A 16,900-nucleotide genomic window follows, 5' to 3' on the forward strand; every position below is an offset into this window, starting at 1 on the left:
AACATAAATATTTAAATTATTGTGATATGGCCTTTTTTACAAACTTTTTCTATAGTATTTATGACATAGTTGTTTGATATCTTAATGTGATTTTTTTTTTCTTCTATTTATTGCTATAAGGTTAAGGTCCTACTATCAAAACCTTTGAAATTGATGTCTATAATGGAGCTTAATTCCACAAAGTCAAAGTCAAAGACACCACATCTAACCACTACTATACGTACACCAATAGTACTTGATAATTTTATATCATATTTATAACTAAGAAAATACAAGTTTATTTTCGTGATAAACAAGTTTCACGGTGAAAATGGGTAAAACCGCTACTTGTTTATCGCGTGATAGCGGCTTTACTCCGTGATAAACGATTAAATAGGGTAGCTTCTAACTTATGCATGGCTTAAAATCTCACTTATAATAAATTACATATTGGTGTACTTCATACTAATTTGCACCTTTCATATAGTCAAACTTGTACAAATTAATTCAACATGAATAGAAGCTATTACATATATTTACTTATTTAGTTGACAAAAAAAAAACTAAAAAAGTATTTATCCAGTCTTCTTCGGAGTAAGTAGAACTTCATAAAATCATTGAATAACTATCTAAACAATGTTCAATTCTTTCCCACAATTAGAGAACTCCCTTATAAACACCATTGATAATAAAGTTTGTATCTAGGAACGGCTAAGAGAAGACCCCATTAGCGGTAAGCCACCCTCAACTAATTATTACTTTAATTATAATATTAGTAAAATTTTAAAAAATCGTATTCAACTACAACGGCTAAGTCGGATGTTGTGGAGCCCACTTATCAAAATCTACCGACCACTCCTTCTAAGCTAAGTGTTGGCCCATGCGAGGTCGGCAATATGATGGGATGTTAACATGTTTTATCGATTATAATTGATGTTGTGGACTGTATTTATTTAGAATCTACAAATGTAAATAATATTTAAAATAAGATAGCCGAGTTTAGTTAATTAATGATGAATAGAATAAAAGTGATGTTTAATTATCTTATGTTAAAATAACAATGTAGGGGAGGATTATGCATCCCAAACATATTCTAATCATAAGTAGCTTTGATTATAGAATGGTTTAATTATATTACCTCCGTTTTTTTTTTATCTGAGGAATATTTGTGAGACATAAAATATTCTAAAATTACAGATAAAAAAAAACAGAGGTAGTATTATGTTGATATTATGAAAGTATATATATCAAGACGAATGTAAAAAGATCACATTACAAAGTCCTCATTTCCTTCCTCTTCCATTACAAGAGAGGCTTCAACCAAGTCTTTCTCAAAAGTCAAAACTATCCCATTCATTCCATTCCTTTCTTTTGTTTAAACTCCATTAATTTACTACCTCCGTTTTTTTTAGTTAACACGTTTTGACTTTAGCACTATTCACACACTTCCCTTTGACCGTGTTTTGTGTTTTATACGTAATGAAAAATAGCCATGTATGATCTTTTAGATTCGTCACTATATATTTTCAAAATATCAAATTTTTCATAATTTTTGCTTATCGGTAATTAAAGATATGAATGGTTGAAATTGTACATTGGCAAACATGACAAAAAAAGCGTGTCAACTAAAAAGAAACGGAGGAAGTATATCTTACTACCGTGACTTATCCTTCGTCGAGTCTCTTTACCCAGCTCATGTTTGCATATCCTTTGAAAGACTCGATCACCCCCTTCCCTACGATTAGTCCTAGTGAACATCTTCCCATGGAAGTTGATATCATGTAGATCATTTATATCTTTCCATTCATAAAAACAGTTCGCTCCTCTAAAATTCGTTTAATGTTTACCATCTTTTTTCGTGAATAGAGTACTTGACTTTAAAATCCCCTAGAATAATATTTGGTATTCCTAAACTTGATTTAGTCCAATTGTTAAAACTTTCCCAAATCTTATCCCTGATAAACACATTGGGCTCTCAATACAACAAAATAAATCTCCAGTTTCCAAAAAACGAGTCAGAAACATGAAGAACTACAGCGAAATTAAAACAAGAAAAGACAATCATAAAACGATTTGTAATGTTCTTGCCTAATATTGAAAGCTCAGACCTCTTAAATCTATTATAAACAAAACTTTTGGGTTCCATGATCACTCATCTTCCTGGCTTCTCAACCTTGCAAGCTTGTTGGTGACAACAACATCAAGCTGTGCAGCACGCTCGACAATATCTTTTCTCTTTTTGGTTGAGATATTGTGAGCAATCTCAGCGCAGTAAGTCCTGAAATATACAATGTATACCAGTCAGCAATTACATGAAAGAGAGAACAAGGTGTGAAAGCAAAAGGTATCAAAGAATATAAAGGGCAATCTGTTACCTGTTGTGCATCATTAGAAGTTCAAGGTCACCGACGTTATGCACAACAAACTTCTTGAAGCCATTGGGGAGGAAGTGACGTGTCTTCTTGTCAGACCCATATCCAATATTTGGCATAAGAGTCACTCCCTTGAACTTTCTTCTCACTCGCGAATCAATACCTTTTGGCCTACGCCAGTTGGTCTGCAAATGTACAACCATTCAGATTAATGAGACATTTGATGAAACAACTTCAGAGTAAAATGGCACAAGAAAGGGGTTTTTTTGATACATTTGTATGGCCTCAGAAGAAACAGCGCCATACAAGGAAATACCCTACCCTAGACCAGTAACAGGGCATATAAACAAGGTATATGACCCATGTGGCTAGCATTTTCACAAAACATTCTCAATCGTGTCAGCATGCATATCAAAGTAAAACACGTTCTAGAAACTAATCATGGTTATTAAGCATTTAGTGAGTGTGCTTCCAGTATAGATTGTGCATTTGTGCTATAGATTACTTTTGCAAAACAATTGGGTGGGAAATTCAAACTAATGGACACAAGTCTGTCTTGAGCACCAAAAAGTGACATATTAAAATACAGCCCTGAGTTACTAAATTACAGATAATACAAATTCAATCACAAAAGATAAAAAAAGACATAACAAGGCTATATCAATTTCACATTGAAATTAGTTTTAAGTTTTAATATAAAGTTCTAACCAATCATAGTCAAAAAATGCATTACACGCCCTGAATTTTTGTATAAAAACATCACAATTCACAAGTCAAAACATGCATAGCCTACTAAAAGTTTCAGATTAGATAGACTGGTAGACATGGATAATCAAGCACCAACCCACATACAGGAAAAACTACCAAAATTTGGACTTCAGCATTAGGCCAGGTCATAATTGAATACCAAGGTGCAAGCTTCACACATTAATATCAGAACAAGGATGCCATACTTTTGTGTTTAGGCCCATCTACTTATTTACTAGCCCGTGATACGAATTTAGCTACAAATATTACAGAGTATATATTACTTGTACTATATTAGGATACAAGAGATCAGCTACAAGTCTATAACACAAAAAAGAAATTAATAAACAGGATGCCTCTAATTCAATCCCCAAATCTTGCCACCATCATTATATACCACTCATAGGTCATAATTAATCCATGATATACCATATGCCACTTATTATAATTCATCATTGATACATCATACGCCACTATACCCAAACTAACACATCACAATATAGATCACCAATACACTAATCTACACCGAACAAATTGTATCCTGTAATCTTCCTAGCTTATGAATAATTAAGCAACCAGCCAAACAAATTGTATTTTATAATCTTCCTAGCCTCTTAATTAATCAACCAACTCATATGAACTTCATCTCAACAATCATACCACTCGGCATAATAACTACCATTTTCACATAGAAATTGACTAAAAACAACATTAAAATCCAAAAAAAAAAAAAAAAAAAAAAAAAACTTTGTTGCAAATGTTATACCTTCACACAGATTTTTCGGTCGGATTGGGGTCTCTTGAACTGCTTGACCCTCTTCTTCACTATCTTCTTATCAAGTTTGGGAACCGCCATTGCTTATATCTACAAAATTAACAAAAAATATACTAACAAATAAATATTGACACACGTATATATATCAACTTTTCACAATTTTAATCCATGTATTATTTCATATAGTTGTTGCACTATACATTCAATTACTGCCTACAAAAATACACTATGCATTCAACAGAGTATAAGGTTATTCTGACAACTTATTAGTAGCAGCAAACGAAAATGGATTAATCTAAATTTATAACACGCTCATGGCATAGCATGAACCAACAATGAAGCTTGAAGACTTGAAATAAAAATGCAACCTTATTATATAATCAATAATTTGCAAGATAATTAAGCCATAATTTTAAACTGAAAGCAGCTTTAAATCTTGTTAAAACAGCAAATGAAATTCGTAAATTGCAAAAATATAACAATAATTAGGTCAATTACTCAAATAAAAGGGGTATACTATAAATCGCATAAATTTTACAAAAATTAACTTTAAATCTGGTTGAAACAGCAAATAAAGTTCGTAAATTGCAAAAATATAACAACAATTAGGTCAATCACTCAAATAAAAGGGTTATACTATAAATCGCATAAATTTTAACAAATATTAACTTTAAATCTGGTTGAAACAGCAAATAAAGTTCGTAAATTGCAAAAAATATAACAACAATCAGGTCAAACACTCAATAAAAGGGTTACTCTACTCTATAAATGCCATTATTTTAACAAAAATTCTACAGTTTAATCATCAATTCTAATATTCAATGCAACACAGAAAATTCGAAAAAAAAAAACGAATTGTTCTTCATATTAACAGGAATTTCAAAGCTTTAATCCAAATAAAAACAACAAATACAGCAACGACTACAAAAATTAAGCATAATTGAAGAATCAAACATGAAATTGAGAAGAAAGAAGAGAGGGAAACCTGTGATGGAAGCAGAGGAGAGAGAAAAGTGGACCGCCGCAGAGTGACAAGTGAAGACGACGAAGAAGGAGGTGCGAAGTGATTATAAGACTAAAACCCTAATTTTTTTAGCAGTGGGCTAATGTATGGAGCCTGAACTATAAACCTAGAACATTTTTAGTTATGGGCTTTTTATCATAGTTTATAGAATTACAACAATGCAAATTTTTAATTTTTTTTGTGGAGGTGAGCAAAATTGAATAAGATTGTCGAGCTTAGTTAATTAATGATGAATGAATGAAATAAAAGTAACGTTCAATTAATTAAAGATGAATATAAAAAAATAAAATAAACATACTTTCGTCTAAGAAATGAAACATAGGCTAGGATTAAGCATCTCGAAATATATTTGAATCATAAGTAGCTTTGACTATAGAACGATAAGATTATGTTATGTAGATATTGTGAAAGTAAATATATCAAGACGAATGCAAAAGGTTCACATTAGTTATATTTTTTTTATTACTTATAAATTATAATATGTGGCTAAAGAGTAGTATAGTATTTTTGTGCGAACGAGCTACAAGAGCAATACAAACTACAATTGGGATTAAGTGGGTGAATCTGTGGCATATTGTATACAAGTCTTCGATCTTAAAAACTCTAGGCCAAAACCTTATTGGTGTCAAAGAGTAAAATGCGAATAGTGTAAAAATTACAAATGTTGCAATATTAAGGGAGCAAAGAAATTATTGAATTTTAAACGATTCAATAATAATAGGAGTAGAATTCAAATTGACAAAAGGTTTGATTTTTATATATATTAAATGAAGAGTACTCACCATAATTTTTTCTAGCTTGCTAGTTCATTATATTCTTAAAAAACCTTTAAATTTTTAAAAGGTAATTTTAGTACACGATTAGTGGTTGTATTGTTGTAAGTGTTTAGAAAATATGTATTTGTGCTAAAGTAGTAAATTACTGAGATGAGAGGTATATATATAAAGAGCATGTCAAAATTAGGAATTTAGATGATCCCCGCAAGTCTTCGTGCTTATTAGTGCACGCTTGAAGCTTTGAAGTTAGTTGCATGGTGAAGCAATGGGCATTGCCTACTTGCCTAGCATAAGCAAGGGGTGCAGGTGTCAAGGACGGCTAACTACTGCTAATCCACACATCACATATTTATATTTCCCAAACTATATGTAATTCTAGTTACAACCTCTGCATTGGTATCAACAAGCTTTTATAATTTTGTAGGCCTCACATAACATTTTGAGTGTTTTATGTTAATATTGCTAGGACGATTTGCAATTCCATGTTAGATATTTAGAGTGTTGATGGTTGCGCGCTCGCGCATTATAGGCGCGGCCGCGCAGAGATCGCGCCTTAAAACCGCGCACCTCTCTGGAAAATCTGACGGATTTTGGAGGCGCGCTCGCGTCTTGAACGCGCCTAAACCGTGGACCATTCTGGAAAAATCTGAAGAATTAGGGCAAAGAAGGAGGCGCGACCGCGCGGGCAAGTGGCGCGACCGCGTGGGCAAGTGGCGCGGGCAAGTGGTGCGACCGCGCGGGCAAGTGGCGCGCCCGCGCTGCTGTGGTGGCGCGCTCGCGCCCTCGCTTCTTGCCAGTTTTGCGATTATTGCGTTGGTTGAGTCTATTTTATATAGAACTTGCTTTTTATGAAAAAAGATACAAAACATTATACTCCCATTCTCTCCCTAAGTATTCTCCAAAATTTCTCTCAAACTTCTTGCAAACTTTTGTGAGAAATCCTCTTGATTTTTAGCCTCTTTTTTTAATCATTCATCTATTTTTCGATTTTTTGTGCTAAGAACGAAAAGGGCTGTCAATTGTATCTCAAAGAGAATTTCCGGATTAACCCAAACACCGTGTGAGGGAAATTAATCTCTTTAGGAAAGTGTTCACACACCTTTGACAGTGTATCAAGATCATAGTCTCAAGGGGCATTGCAATTCTCATGTTCATGCGGTGTTGTTTCGGCTTGGAGTTAAGGCAAGTTTGATTATCTTCACAATTAGTGTAGTCTTAGTAATTTTTCTGTAAATTACTTAGATATATTAATACTTGATTGTAACACCTTTGTTGTGTTTGATTTAATTACATAACATTGTTATTGTAATCATATTATCTAGGTTTTGTTCCCACACTTACTTAAGTATTTTGCTTGATTGTATTCACTGTAAAACCTAACAATACTTAACAACCTAAAGAGATTAGTTCTTAGAATTTATCAAGTATGTCTAGTGTGAAGGAATTGACTACTAACTTCATCAAACTCAAAAAGTTTGATGGTGTTGAATTTAGGAGATGGAAGAAGAAAATGTATTTTCTTCTTGCATCTCTTAATGTTGCCTATGTGATAAGTACTCCAAGGCCAGGTGAACATGAGAATGAGACCTTGGAAAGAGTTCGGGAAAGATCGAAATGGGACAATGACGATTTCATTTGTCGTGGTCACATCTTTAATGGGATGGAGGATGATTTGTTTGATGTTTACCAAAAACTTTGAGTCGACAAAGGAGCTTTGGAAGCCTTTGGAAAACAAATACATGGCCGAAGATGCATCAAGTAAGAAATTCTTAGTTAGCAATTTTAATAGTTATAAATTTATTGATGGTTGATCCATAATGGATCAATTTCATGAGTTGCAACGTATCTATGGTAGCTTAGAACAACCTGGTATTGCTATGAATGAGTAAGTTTGTTGTATCTAGCATAATAGACAAATTACCCCCTAGTTGGAAAAATGTGAAGCATGACTTGAAACATAAAAAGGAGGACATGACTTTGTCCGGTTAGGCCACCCATCTTCAAATTGAAGAAGGGATTTGTGCCATGGAAGGAGCTAAGGATGGAAATCCTAGCTCATCTACCGTTAATATGGTAGATGAAGAGAGAGCTAGTGCATCTACTAGTGGAAAGAGGAAGAACAATAATTCTTCCAAGGGTAAGTCCAAAAAGCAAGCAAACAACAACAAGTTTGCTTGTTGGGAATGCGGTAAGGTTGGACACCGCAAGAAGGATTGCTTTTCATTTAAGAAAAGGATGGACAAAGCCAAGGAGGGTCGTGCTAACACTAGCAAGGACCCATCCATCAAAGGTAATCCTATTCATGAGGTGGAGTTTAATTCTGGTTTGGATTTAAATGCAACGGATCCTAACATTTTTATTGTGCAGGATGATGACTCATGGTGGATTGATTCGGGGGCTTCAAGGCACGTATGCAAGAGTAAGCATTAGTTCAAAACCTTTCTAAAGGTTGTTGATGGAGAAGATCTCTACATGGGGAACAATACTACCATCAAGGTCCTTGGAAGAGGGCAAATTGAGCTTGTGTTTAGTTCGGGGACTGCAATTCTTCTTAAGAATGTTTTGTCTGCTTCGGAAATTAGTAGGAATCTTGTACCCGGGCCTTCCCTGAATAGTCTTGGCTATAAGCTTGTATTTGAAGCTAATAGATGCATAATTACTAGGGGTGTAATATTAATAGGTCGTTGCTATTTGGATAATGGTTTGTTTAAACTTTCTTTGAAAGACAAGTATGTTTGTAATGATGATTTATGTTTGAATGTTGATGTCAATGATAATCATGTTGATTTAAGTATGTTTGACTTGTGGAATTCTAGATTAGGACATGTGAATTATAATAAAATGCTTTTCATGTCAAAACAAAAATTGATTCCATGTTGTGATATATCTCCTAATAAGTGTTCTACTTGCGTGTTGAACAAGATCACTAGAACTCCATTTAAGAGAGTTGAGAGAAGTTCTAACATTTTAGAACTAATCCATAGTGACTTGTGTGATTTTCATAGTACTCCTTCTTTGGGAAACAAAAGATACATGGTCACATTTATTGATGATTATTCTAGGTTTTGTTATGTGTATCTTTTGCATTCCAAAGATGAAGCTTTAACCAAGTTTGATGTTTATAAAAGAGAAGTAGAATTGCAAGTAGATTCATTTATTAAGAGAATGAGAACTGATAAGGGAGGGGAATACTTTAATCTAGCTTATTTCCAATCTTTGGGTATAATTCATGAGACTACAGCTGGTTATGCACCACAATCAAATGGTGTAGCTGAAAGGAAAAACAGAACCCTTGAAGAAATGGTTAATTCCATGTTATCTTACTCTGGTTAAAGTGAAGGGTTCTAGGGTGAAGCAATGTTGACAGCATGTCACATTCTTAACCGGGTTCCCACCAAGGGAAAATAATCTACTCCTTATGAACTTTGGTACAAAAGAAAGCCAAACTTGAAGTATCTCAAGGTTTGGGGTTGTAGGGCAGTCGTGAGAGTGCCCGACAACAAGAAAAGAAAGCTCGGTGAAAGGGGCTTGGAATGCATTTTTATAGGTTATGCTGAGCATAGAAAAACCTATAGGTTCTATGTAATAGAACAAAATGACTACATATCAGTTCATTCGGTTATAGAGTCAAGAGATGCAATTTTTGATGAAAATCGATTTTCATCAATGAGTAGACCGAAAGATCTACAAATAAGTGCTAATGATAAGGAGAGAGTAGAGTTGGATGTACAACTTGAACCTCCTCATGAAGAAACATTCGATGAAGAGAAGGTTGAAACTCCTCAAGTTAGGAGGAGTACTAGGGATAGGAGACCTAAGAACTATGGTGATGATTTTATAATCTACCTAGTTGAAGGTTCTCGGGATATCCTTAGTTCTACTACTCCATAATGTTTCAATGTGGATAGTGACCCAAAGACTTATAGTGAAGCAATATCTTCCCAAGATAGTGCATTTAGGAAGGAAGCTATAAATGATGAGAGGGACTCCATCATGGGAAATAACACTTGGGTCTTAGTGGATTTACCTCCCGGTTGCAAATCTCTTAGTTGCAAGTGGATCTTCACTAGGAAAAGGAGACCAGATGGCTCCATATTGAAATTTAAAGCCAGATTGGTTATCCAAGGCTTTAGGCAAAAGCATGGTGTTGATGATTTGGACACTTATGCACCGGTTGCAAGAATTACCTCGATAAGGTTATTAATTGCAATGGATTCGGTATATAATCTAGTGATCCATCAAATGGATGTCAAAACAGCATTCCTTTATGGAGATCTAGAGGAAGAAGTGTATATGAAACAACCCGAAGGGTTTATTTTGGAAGGACAAGAAAATAAGGTGTGTAAATTGGTTAAGTCTTTGTATGGACTTAAACAAGCTCCTAATCAGTGGCATCAGAAGTTTGATGACACGATTCTGTCCTTTGGATTCAAAGTGAATCAATCCAATAAGTGTATTTATAGCAAATTTGATGACAAAGGTCATGGTGTCATCATTTGTCTATATGTTAATGATATGCTTATCTTTGGTACAAGTCTACAACAAGTAGAATTGACCAAGGAATTCTTATCCTCATCTTTTCAGATGAAGGATTTGGGGGAGGCGGATGTCATTTTGGGCATCAAGATCATTCGGGACAATGGAAGGATTATCTTAAGTCAATCTCATTACATTGAGAAAATGATCAAACGGTTTAATATGTTTGATAAGTGTCCCGTGAGCACCCCCATGGAACCCAATGTTAAATTGGTTAAGAATTCAGGGAAAACAGTTTGTCAATTGGAATATTCAAGGATAATTGGTAGATTTACTAGTAACCCGGGTGCACAGCATTGGCATGCAATTAGAAGGGTCTTGAGGTACCTTAAGGGTACGTTAGACTATGGTCTATCTTATAGTGGTTTTCCTTCGGTTTTAGAAGGATTTTCGGATGCAAGTTGGATTACTTACAAAGAGGATGACTCTTCTGTAAGTGGTTGGGTATTCATGTTTGGGGGAGGTGCCATATCCTGGTCTTCCAAGAAACAAACTTGCATTGCTGATTCCACTATGGCAGCAGAGTTTATTGCTCTTACTTCAGCTAGTAAGGAAGCTGAGTGGTTGAGGAATCTCATGTTAGAGTTGCCTTTGTTGTCTAAGCTAATGCCACCGATGGAAATTCATTGTGATTCAAATTCAGCTTTGATAAAAGCTTATAGTCAAGTGTATAATGGTAAGTCTCGACATATTTCACTTAGGCATAGCCTGGTGAAAGACCTTATCAGTGATGGGGTCATAAGTCTTGACTATGTTCCTACAAAATTGAATATAGCGGATTGCTTTACTAAAGCAATGCCAAGGCATTCCATTATTTTTTCTTTGAATGGAATGGGTATATGTCCAAAAACACAAATTTGCATGTGAAACCCAATCTAACGCTTGAAGAAATATCAAGTCTTAGATTCAATGTGGTTGAATTGCAATTTTGTTGTTTGTTAGCAATATTTGATGACCCATATTGCTATGGTACTTGTGATGTGTAAGGTAGCGTCAATTCAAAGTTCTCAAAGATTTAGAGTTGAGAAGCTCTAAATGAAAGTGTCTTGTCACAACGGCACATTTACGAATATGAGAACCTACCTATATAAGTTCGAATTTTAGCCGCTTCAAGAAGTCTAGATGGACATATAGACTTTGATGAACTTATGAAAGATACGGACACATGGCTGTTTAAAGGTGTGAAGTGATGATTAATTCTATTTGTCTTATGTGTACCTCACCTTCGAATGGTTGGATATATCCGCGTGATTCAATCCATATGGAAATCATGGGATATGATCATCGTTAAGTGTGTTGTACTAGGTGTCAATTCAATCCGAAGGGACATTGACATTGATGCATGACATGTGGCTAAATTGATAGAATTGGAGAATGTTTAAAGGAACACTCTAAATGGGGGAGGATTGATAGATATTTAGAGTGTTGATGGTTGCGCGCTCGCGACCATGAAGAAGCGCTCGCGCATTATAGGCGCGACCACGCAGAGATCGCGCCTTTAAAACCGCGCACGTCTCTGGAAAATCTGTCGGATTTCGGAGGCGCACCCGCGTCTTGAACGCGCCTAAACCGTGGACCATTTTGGAAAAATCTGAAGAATTTGGGCAAAGAAGGAGGCGCGCCCGCGCTGCTGTGGTGGCGCGCCCGCGCTTCTTGTCGGTTTTGCGGTTATTGCGTCGGTTGAGTCTATTTTATATAGAACTTGCTTTTTACAAAAAAAAAAGATACAGAACATTATACCTTCATTCTCTCCCTAAGTATTCTCCATAATTTCTCTCAAACTTCTTGCAAACTTTTGTGAGAAATCCTCTTGATTTTTAGCCTTTTTTGTGAATCATTCATCTATTTTTCGATTCTTTGTGCTAAGAACGAAAAGGGTTGTTAATTGTATCTCAAAGAGAATTTCCGGATTAACCCAAGCACCGTGTGGGGGAAATTAATCTCTTTAGGAAAGTGTTCACACGCCTTTGACAGTGTATCAAGATCGTAGTCTCAAGGGGCATTGCAATTCTCATGTTCATGCGGTGTTGTTTCAGCTTGGAGTTGAGGCAAGTTTGATTATCTTCACAATTAGTGTAGTCTTAGTAATTTTTCTGTAAATTACTTAGATATATTAATACTTGATTGTAACACCTTTTTTGTGTTTGATTTAATTACATAACATTGTTATTGTAATCATATTATCTAGGTTTTGTTCCCACACTTACTTAAGTATTTTGCTTGATTGTATTCACTGTAAAACCTAACAATACCTAACATTCCATAGATTCATCACTCAAACCTCTTGCTCATTCTTCCAATTTCCAATTTTTGTTCTCCATTGCCCATCATCCTCAAATGCAAAAGGTTCACATTAGTTATATTCTTTTTATTACTTATAAATTATAATATGTGGCTAAAGAGTAGTATAGTATTTTTGTGCGAACGAGCTACAAGAGCAATACAAACTACGGTGGGTGAATCTGTGGCATATTGTATACAAGTCTTCAATCTTAAAAACACTAGGCCAAAACCTTATTGGTGTCAAAGAGTAAAATGTGAATAGTATAAAAATTACAAATGTTGCAATATTAAGGGAGCAAAGAAATTATTGAATTTTAAATGATTCAATAATAATAGGAGTAGAATTCAAATTGACAAAAGGTTTGATTTTTATATATATTAAATGAAGAGTACTCACCATAATTTTTTCTAGCTTGCTAGTTCATTATATTCTTAAAAAACCTTTGAATTTTTAAAAGGTAATTTTAGTACACGATTAGTGGTTGTATTGTTGTAAGTGTTTAGAAAATATGTATTTGTGCTAAAGTAGTAAATTACTGAGATGAGAGGTATATATATAAAGAGCATGTCAAAATTAGGAATTTAGATGATCTCCGCAAGTCTTCATGCTTATTAGTGCACGCTTGAAGCTTTGAAGTTAGTTGCATGGTGAAGCAATGGCCAAGGCCTAGCACAAGCAAGGGGTGCCAGGTTTCAAGGACTGCTAACTAGTGTTAATCCACATATCACATATTTATATTTCCCAAACTATATGTAATTCTAGTTACAACCTCTGCATTGGTATCAACAAGCTTTTATAATTATGTAGGCCTCACATAACATTTCGAGTGTTTTGTGTTAATATTGTTAGGACGATATGCAATTCCATAGATTCTTCACTCAAATCTCTCGTTCATTCTTCCAATTTCCAATTTTCATTCTCCATTGCCCATCATCCTCGAATATAATTGGTTTTTGGGATTTGTTTTATTTTTTTTTCTATTTAGGTTGGACATGGATGATTAAGTTTCGGAATTTGATTTTCTTGATTCAAAGGATTTTGGGTAGTTTCATGAAATTAGCTTTTACTAAAATGGCTAATTCAACAAAATCTGATTTTAATGAAGTCTCATCATTCCTCATCATTTCCTTCCTCTTCCAATGCAAGAGAGGCATCCACCAGGTCTTTCTCAAAACTATCCCATTCCCCATTCCATTCCTTTCTTTTGTTTAAACTCCATTTTGGACACTATCCTACGTTGCCACTCCAACTCTCAATTTTGTAATTCCACTTTTATATTGTCTTTCCTGGGTTCAGATTTAAATAACTGGAGCGTAACCAGAAAATTGATTAGGATGGTGATCCATGGTAGCATGAGGTAACAACTTTGCCCAGCTTGTGTTTGCATATCCTTCGTCGATCATCCCCTTCTCAACCATTAGTCCAAGTGTACATCATCATCCCCCGGAAGTTGATATCATATAAAGCATTTATACCTTTGCATTCATCAAAATAGTTCGCTCCTCTAATATTCATTATATATTTACCAGCTTTTTTTCACGATAAGAGTACTTGATTAAAATCCCCTAGAATAATAGTTGGTATTTCCTAAACTTGATTTAGTCCAATTTTTAAAACTATCCAAAATCTCGTCCCTGTTAAACACATTGGGCTCCCAATACAACAAAATAAATCTCTAGTTTCCAAAAAACGAGTCAGAAACATGAACTACAGCGAAATTAAAACAAGAAAATACAATCATAAAATGATTTCTAAGTTCTTGCCTAATATTTAAAGCCCAGACCTCTTGATCTATTGTAAACAAAACTTTTGGATTCCATGATCACTCATCTTCCTGGATTCTCAACCTTGCAAGCTTGTTGGTGACAACAACGTCAAGTTGTGCAGCACGCTCGACAATGTCTTTTCTCTTTTTGGTTGAGATATTGGGAGCAATCTCAGCACAGTAAGTCTTGAAATAGGCAACGTATACCAGTCAACAAATACATGAAAGAGAGAACAAGGTAACATTGTGAAAGCAAAAGGGATCAAAGAATATAATGGGAAATCTGTTACCTGTTGTGCATCATCAGAAGTTCAAGGTCACCGACGTTATGCACAACAAACTTCTTAAAGCCATTGGGGAGGAAGTGACGTGTCTTCTTGTCAGACCCATAACCAATGTTTGGCATAAAAGTGACTCCCTTGAACTTTCTCCTCACTCGCGAATCAATACCCTTTGGCCTACGCCAGTTAGTCTGCAAGGTACATTCAGATTAACTAAGAGACAAAATTGATAACACAACTCCATAGTCAAATGGCAAAAGCTAGGGTTTTTTTTTATACAGTAGCAATATTACTGGCCTCAGAAGAAACAGGCAAACAACCCCTACAAGAAAAAATATTATCAACCTAACAAGGCTCTATCAACTTCACATTACAATTAGTTTTATGTTTTAACTTCAAGTTCATACCAAACATAGTAAAAAAAAACTGCAATACACACCTTAAATTTTTGTATAAAAACATCACAAGTCAAAACATGCACAACCTACCAAAAAATTCAATCAATTGGATAGACTGGTAGACATGGATAATAAAACACCAACCCACTTTATAGGAAAAATAAGAAAATTTAGACTTCAACATTAGGCCAAGTCATAAATGAATACTGAGGTACAAGCTTAATACATGAATATCAGAACAAGGATGCCATCTTATTTACTAGCTCGTGATACAGATTTAACTGCGAGTATTACAGAGTATATATTATCATACCATATTAGGATACAAGAGACCAGTTACAAGTCTACAACACAAAATAAATCAAACAGGGTGCCTCTGATTCAATCCGTCGTCTTGCCATTCATCATTATATACCACTCATAGGTCATAATTCATTAGTTATATACCATGTACCACTCATAGGTCATAACTCATCAGTAATATACCTTACGCCACTATAACTAACTAAAACTTCCCAAATTAGATCATCAATACACTAATCTATGCCAAACACATTGTATCTTGTAATCTTCCTAGCCTATGAATAATTAAGAAACCAGCCAAACAAATTATATCTTGTAATCTTCCTAGCCTATTAATTAATCAACCAACTCATATGAACTTCGTCTCAACAATTATACCACTCAGCATAAAAACTACCATTTTCACATAGAAATTGACTAAAAACAACATTAAAATCCCAAAAAAATAAATTTGTTGCAAATATTATACCTTCACACAGATCTTTCGGTCAGATTGGGGTCTCTTGAACTGCTTGAACCTCTTCTTCACTATCTTCTTATCAAGCTTGGGAACCGCCATTGCTTATTTCTACAAAATTAACCAAAAATATACAAACAAATTAGTATTGATACGAGTGTATACATCAACATTTCATAAATTTAATCCAGGTATATTTTCATATAATAGTTGCACTATACATTCAATTACTGCCTACATTATATACATTCAATTAACAACAACCGTTACACTTAACATTCAACAAGAGTATAACTGTATATGATTATTCTGAAAACTTATTGGTAGCAACAAACGAAGGTGGATTACTCGAAATCTATAACACGCTCATAGCATACCATAAACCAACAATGAAGCTCGAAGACTTGAAATAAAAATGCAACCTTATTATATAGTCATTAATTTGCAAGATTGTACTAATTACAATCAATTATTCCAGATTGTCTAAACATAGACCACAAAATATTTTTAGATAAATTAAGCCATAATTTTAAACTGAAAGTAGCTTTAATTTTGTTGAAACAACAACTGATATTCGCAAATTGCAAAAATATAATAACAATTAGGTCAATCTCTCAAATAAAAGGGTAGTCTATAAATCGCATTAATTTTTTAAAAAAAAATTAGCTTTAAATCTGGTTGAAACAACAAATAAAGTTCGTAAATTGCAAAAATATAACAATCGGGTCAAACACTCAATAAAAGGGTTATTCTACAAATCCCATAAATTTTAACAAAAAATCTACAACTTAATCTTCAATTATAATATTCAAGGCAACACAGAAAATTCGAATAAAAAAGAAGGGATTTTTCTTTATTTAAACAGGAATTTAAAAGAATGAAAACCAAATTTAATCAACAAATACAACAACGACTACAAAAACTAAGCATAAACGAAGAATCTGACATGAAATTGAGAAGAAAGAAGAGAGAGAAACCTGAGATTGAAGTAGAGGAGAGAGAAAAGTGGCGCAGAGTGATAAGTGAAGAAGACGAAGAAGGGAAGTGATTATAAGACTAAAACCATAATTTTTTAGCAGTGGGCTAATGTATGGGCCTGAACTATAAACCTAGAACATTTTAAGTTATGGGCTTTTTATCATAGTTTAGAATTATTATACAAATTTTTACCTACACTCTATTGTACGTAGAATTCCCTACACC

At 34.3% G+C, this 16,900-nt stretch overlaps 2 protein-coding genes across 2 annotated transcripts; both read right to left on the reverse strand.

The window, feature by feature from the left end:
- Positions 1-1,850: 1,850 nt before the first annotated feature.
- LOC110719573 (60S ribosomal protein L32-1) lies at positions 1,851-5,010 on the reverse strand. The gene is made up of 4 exons (XM_021898536.1): positions 4,859-5,010; positions 3,865-3,963; positions 2,355-2,536; positions 1,851-2,257 (listed from the first exon to the last, which is right to left on the reverse strand). Exons 2-4 carry the CDS (start codon positions 3,952-3,954, stop codon positions 2,128-2,130), a joined length of 402 nt encoding a protein of 133 aa, XP_021754228.1. The 5' UTR covers positions 3,955-3,963; positions 4,859-5,010; the 3' UTR covers positions 1,851-2,127.
- Positions 5,011-14,315: 9,305 nt separating this feature from the next.
- LOC110719575 (60S ribosomal protein L32-1-like) lies at positions 14,316-15,933 on the reverse strand. Its single transcript, XM_021898539.1, has 3 exons — positions 15,710-15,933; positions 14,549-14,730; positions 14,316-14,445 (listed from the first exon to the last, which is right to left on the reverse strand). The coding sequence occupies exons 1-3, from the start codon at positions 15,797-15,799 to the stop codon at positions 14,316-14,318; spliced, it is 402 nt and encodes a 133-aa protein (XP_021754231.1). The 5' UTR covers positions 15,800-15,933.
- Positions 15,934-16,900: the final 967 nt, after the last annotated feature.

This window comes from Chenopodium quinoa, unplaced genomic scaffold, assembly GCF_001683475.1.
Source record: "Chenopodium quinoa cultivar QQ74 unplaced genomic scaffold, ASM168347v1, whole genome shotgun sequence".
NCBI classification, from domain to species: Eukaryota; Viridiplantae; Streptophyta; class Magnoliopsida; order Caryophyllales; family Amaranthaceae; genus Chenopodium; species Chenopodium quinoa.

Bases quoted from the DNA above. Each gene is read 5' to 3' on its own strand.
- LOC110719573 (XM_021898536.1), bottom strand. From the start codon at position 3,954: ATGGCGGTTCCCAAACTTGATAAGAAGATAGTGAAGAAGAGGGTCAAG. The intron at 2,537-3,864 runs GTATAACATTTG...GTACATTTGCAG, and splicing joins ACCGAAAAATCTGTGTGAAG to ACCAACTGGCGTAGGCCAAA. The intron at 2,258-2,354 runs GTAACAGATTGC...TGTATATTTCAG, and splicing joins CTTCTAATGATGCACAACAG to GACTTACTGCGCTGAGATTG.
- LOC110719575 (XM_021898539.1), bottom strand. From the start codon at position 15,799: ATGGCGGTTCCCAAGCTTGATAAGAAGATAGTGAAGAAGAGGTTCAAG. The intron at 14,731-15,709 runs GTATAATATTTG...TGTACCTTGCAG, and splicing joins ACCGAAAGATCTGTGTGAAG to ACTAACTGGCGTAGGCCAAA. The intron at 14,446-14,548 runs GTAACAGATTTC...TGCCTATTTCAA, and splicing joins CTTCTGATGATGCACAACAG to GACTTACTGTGCTGAGATTG.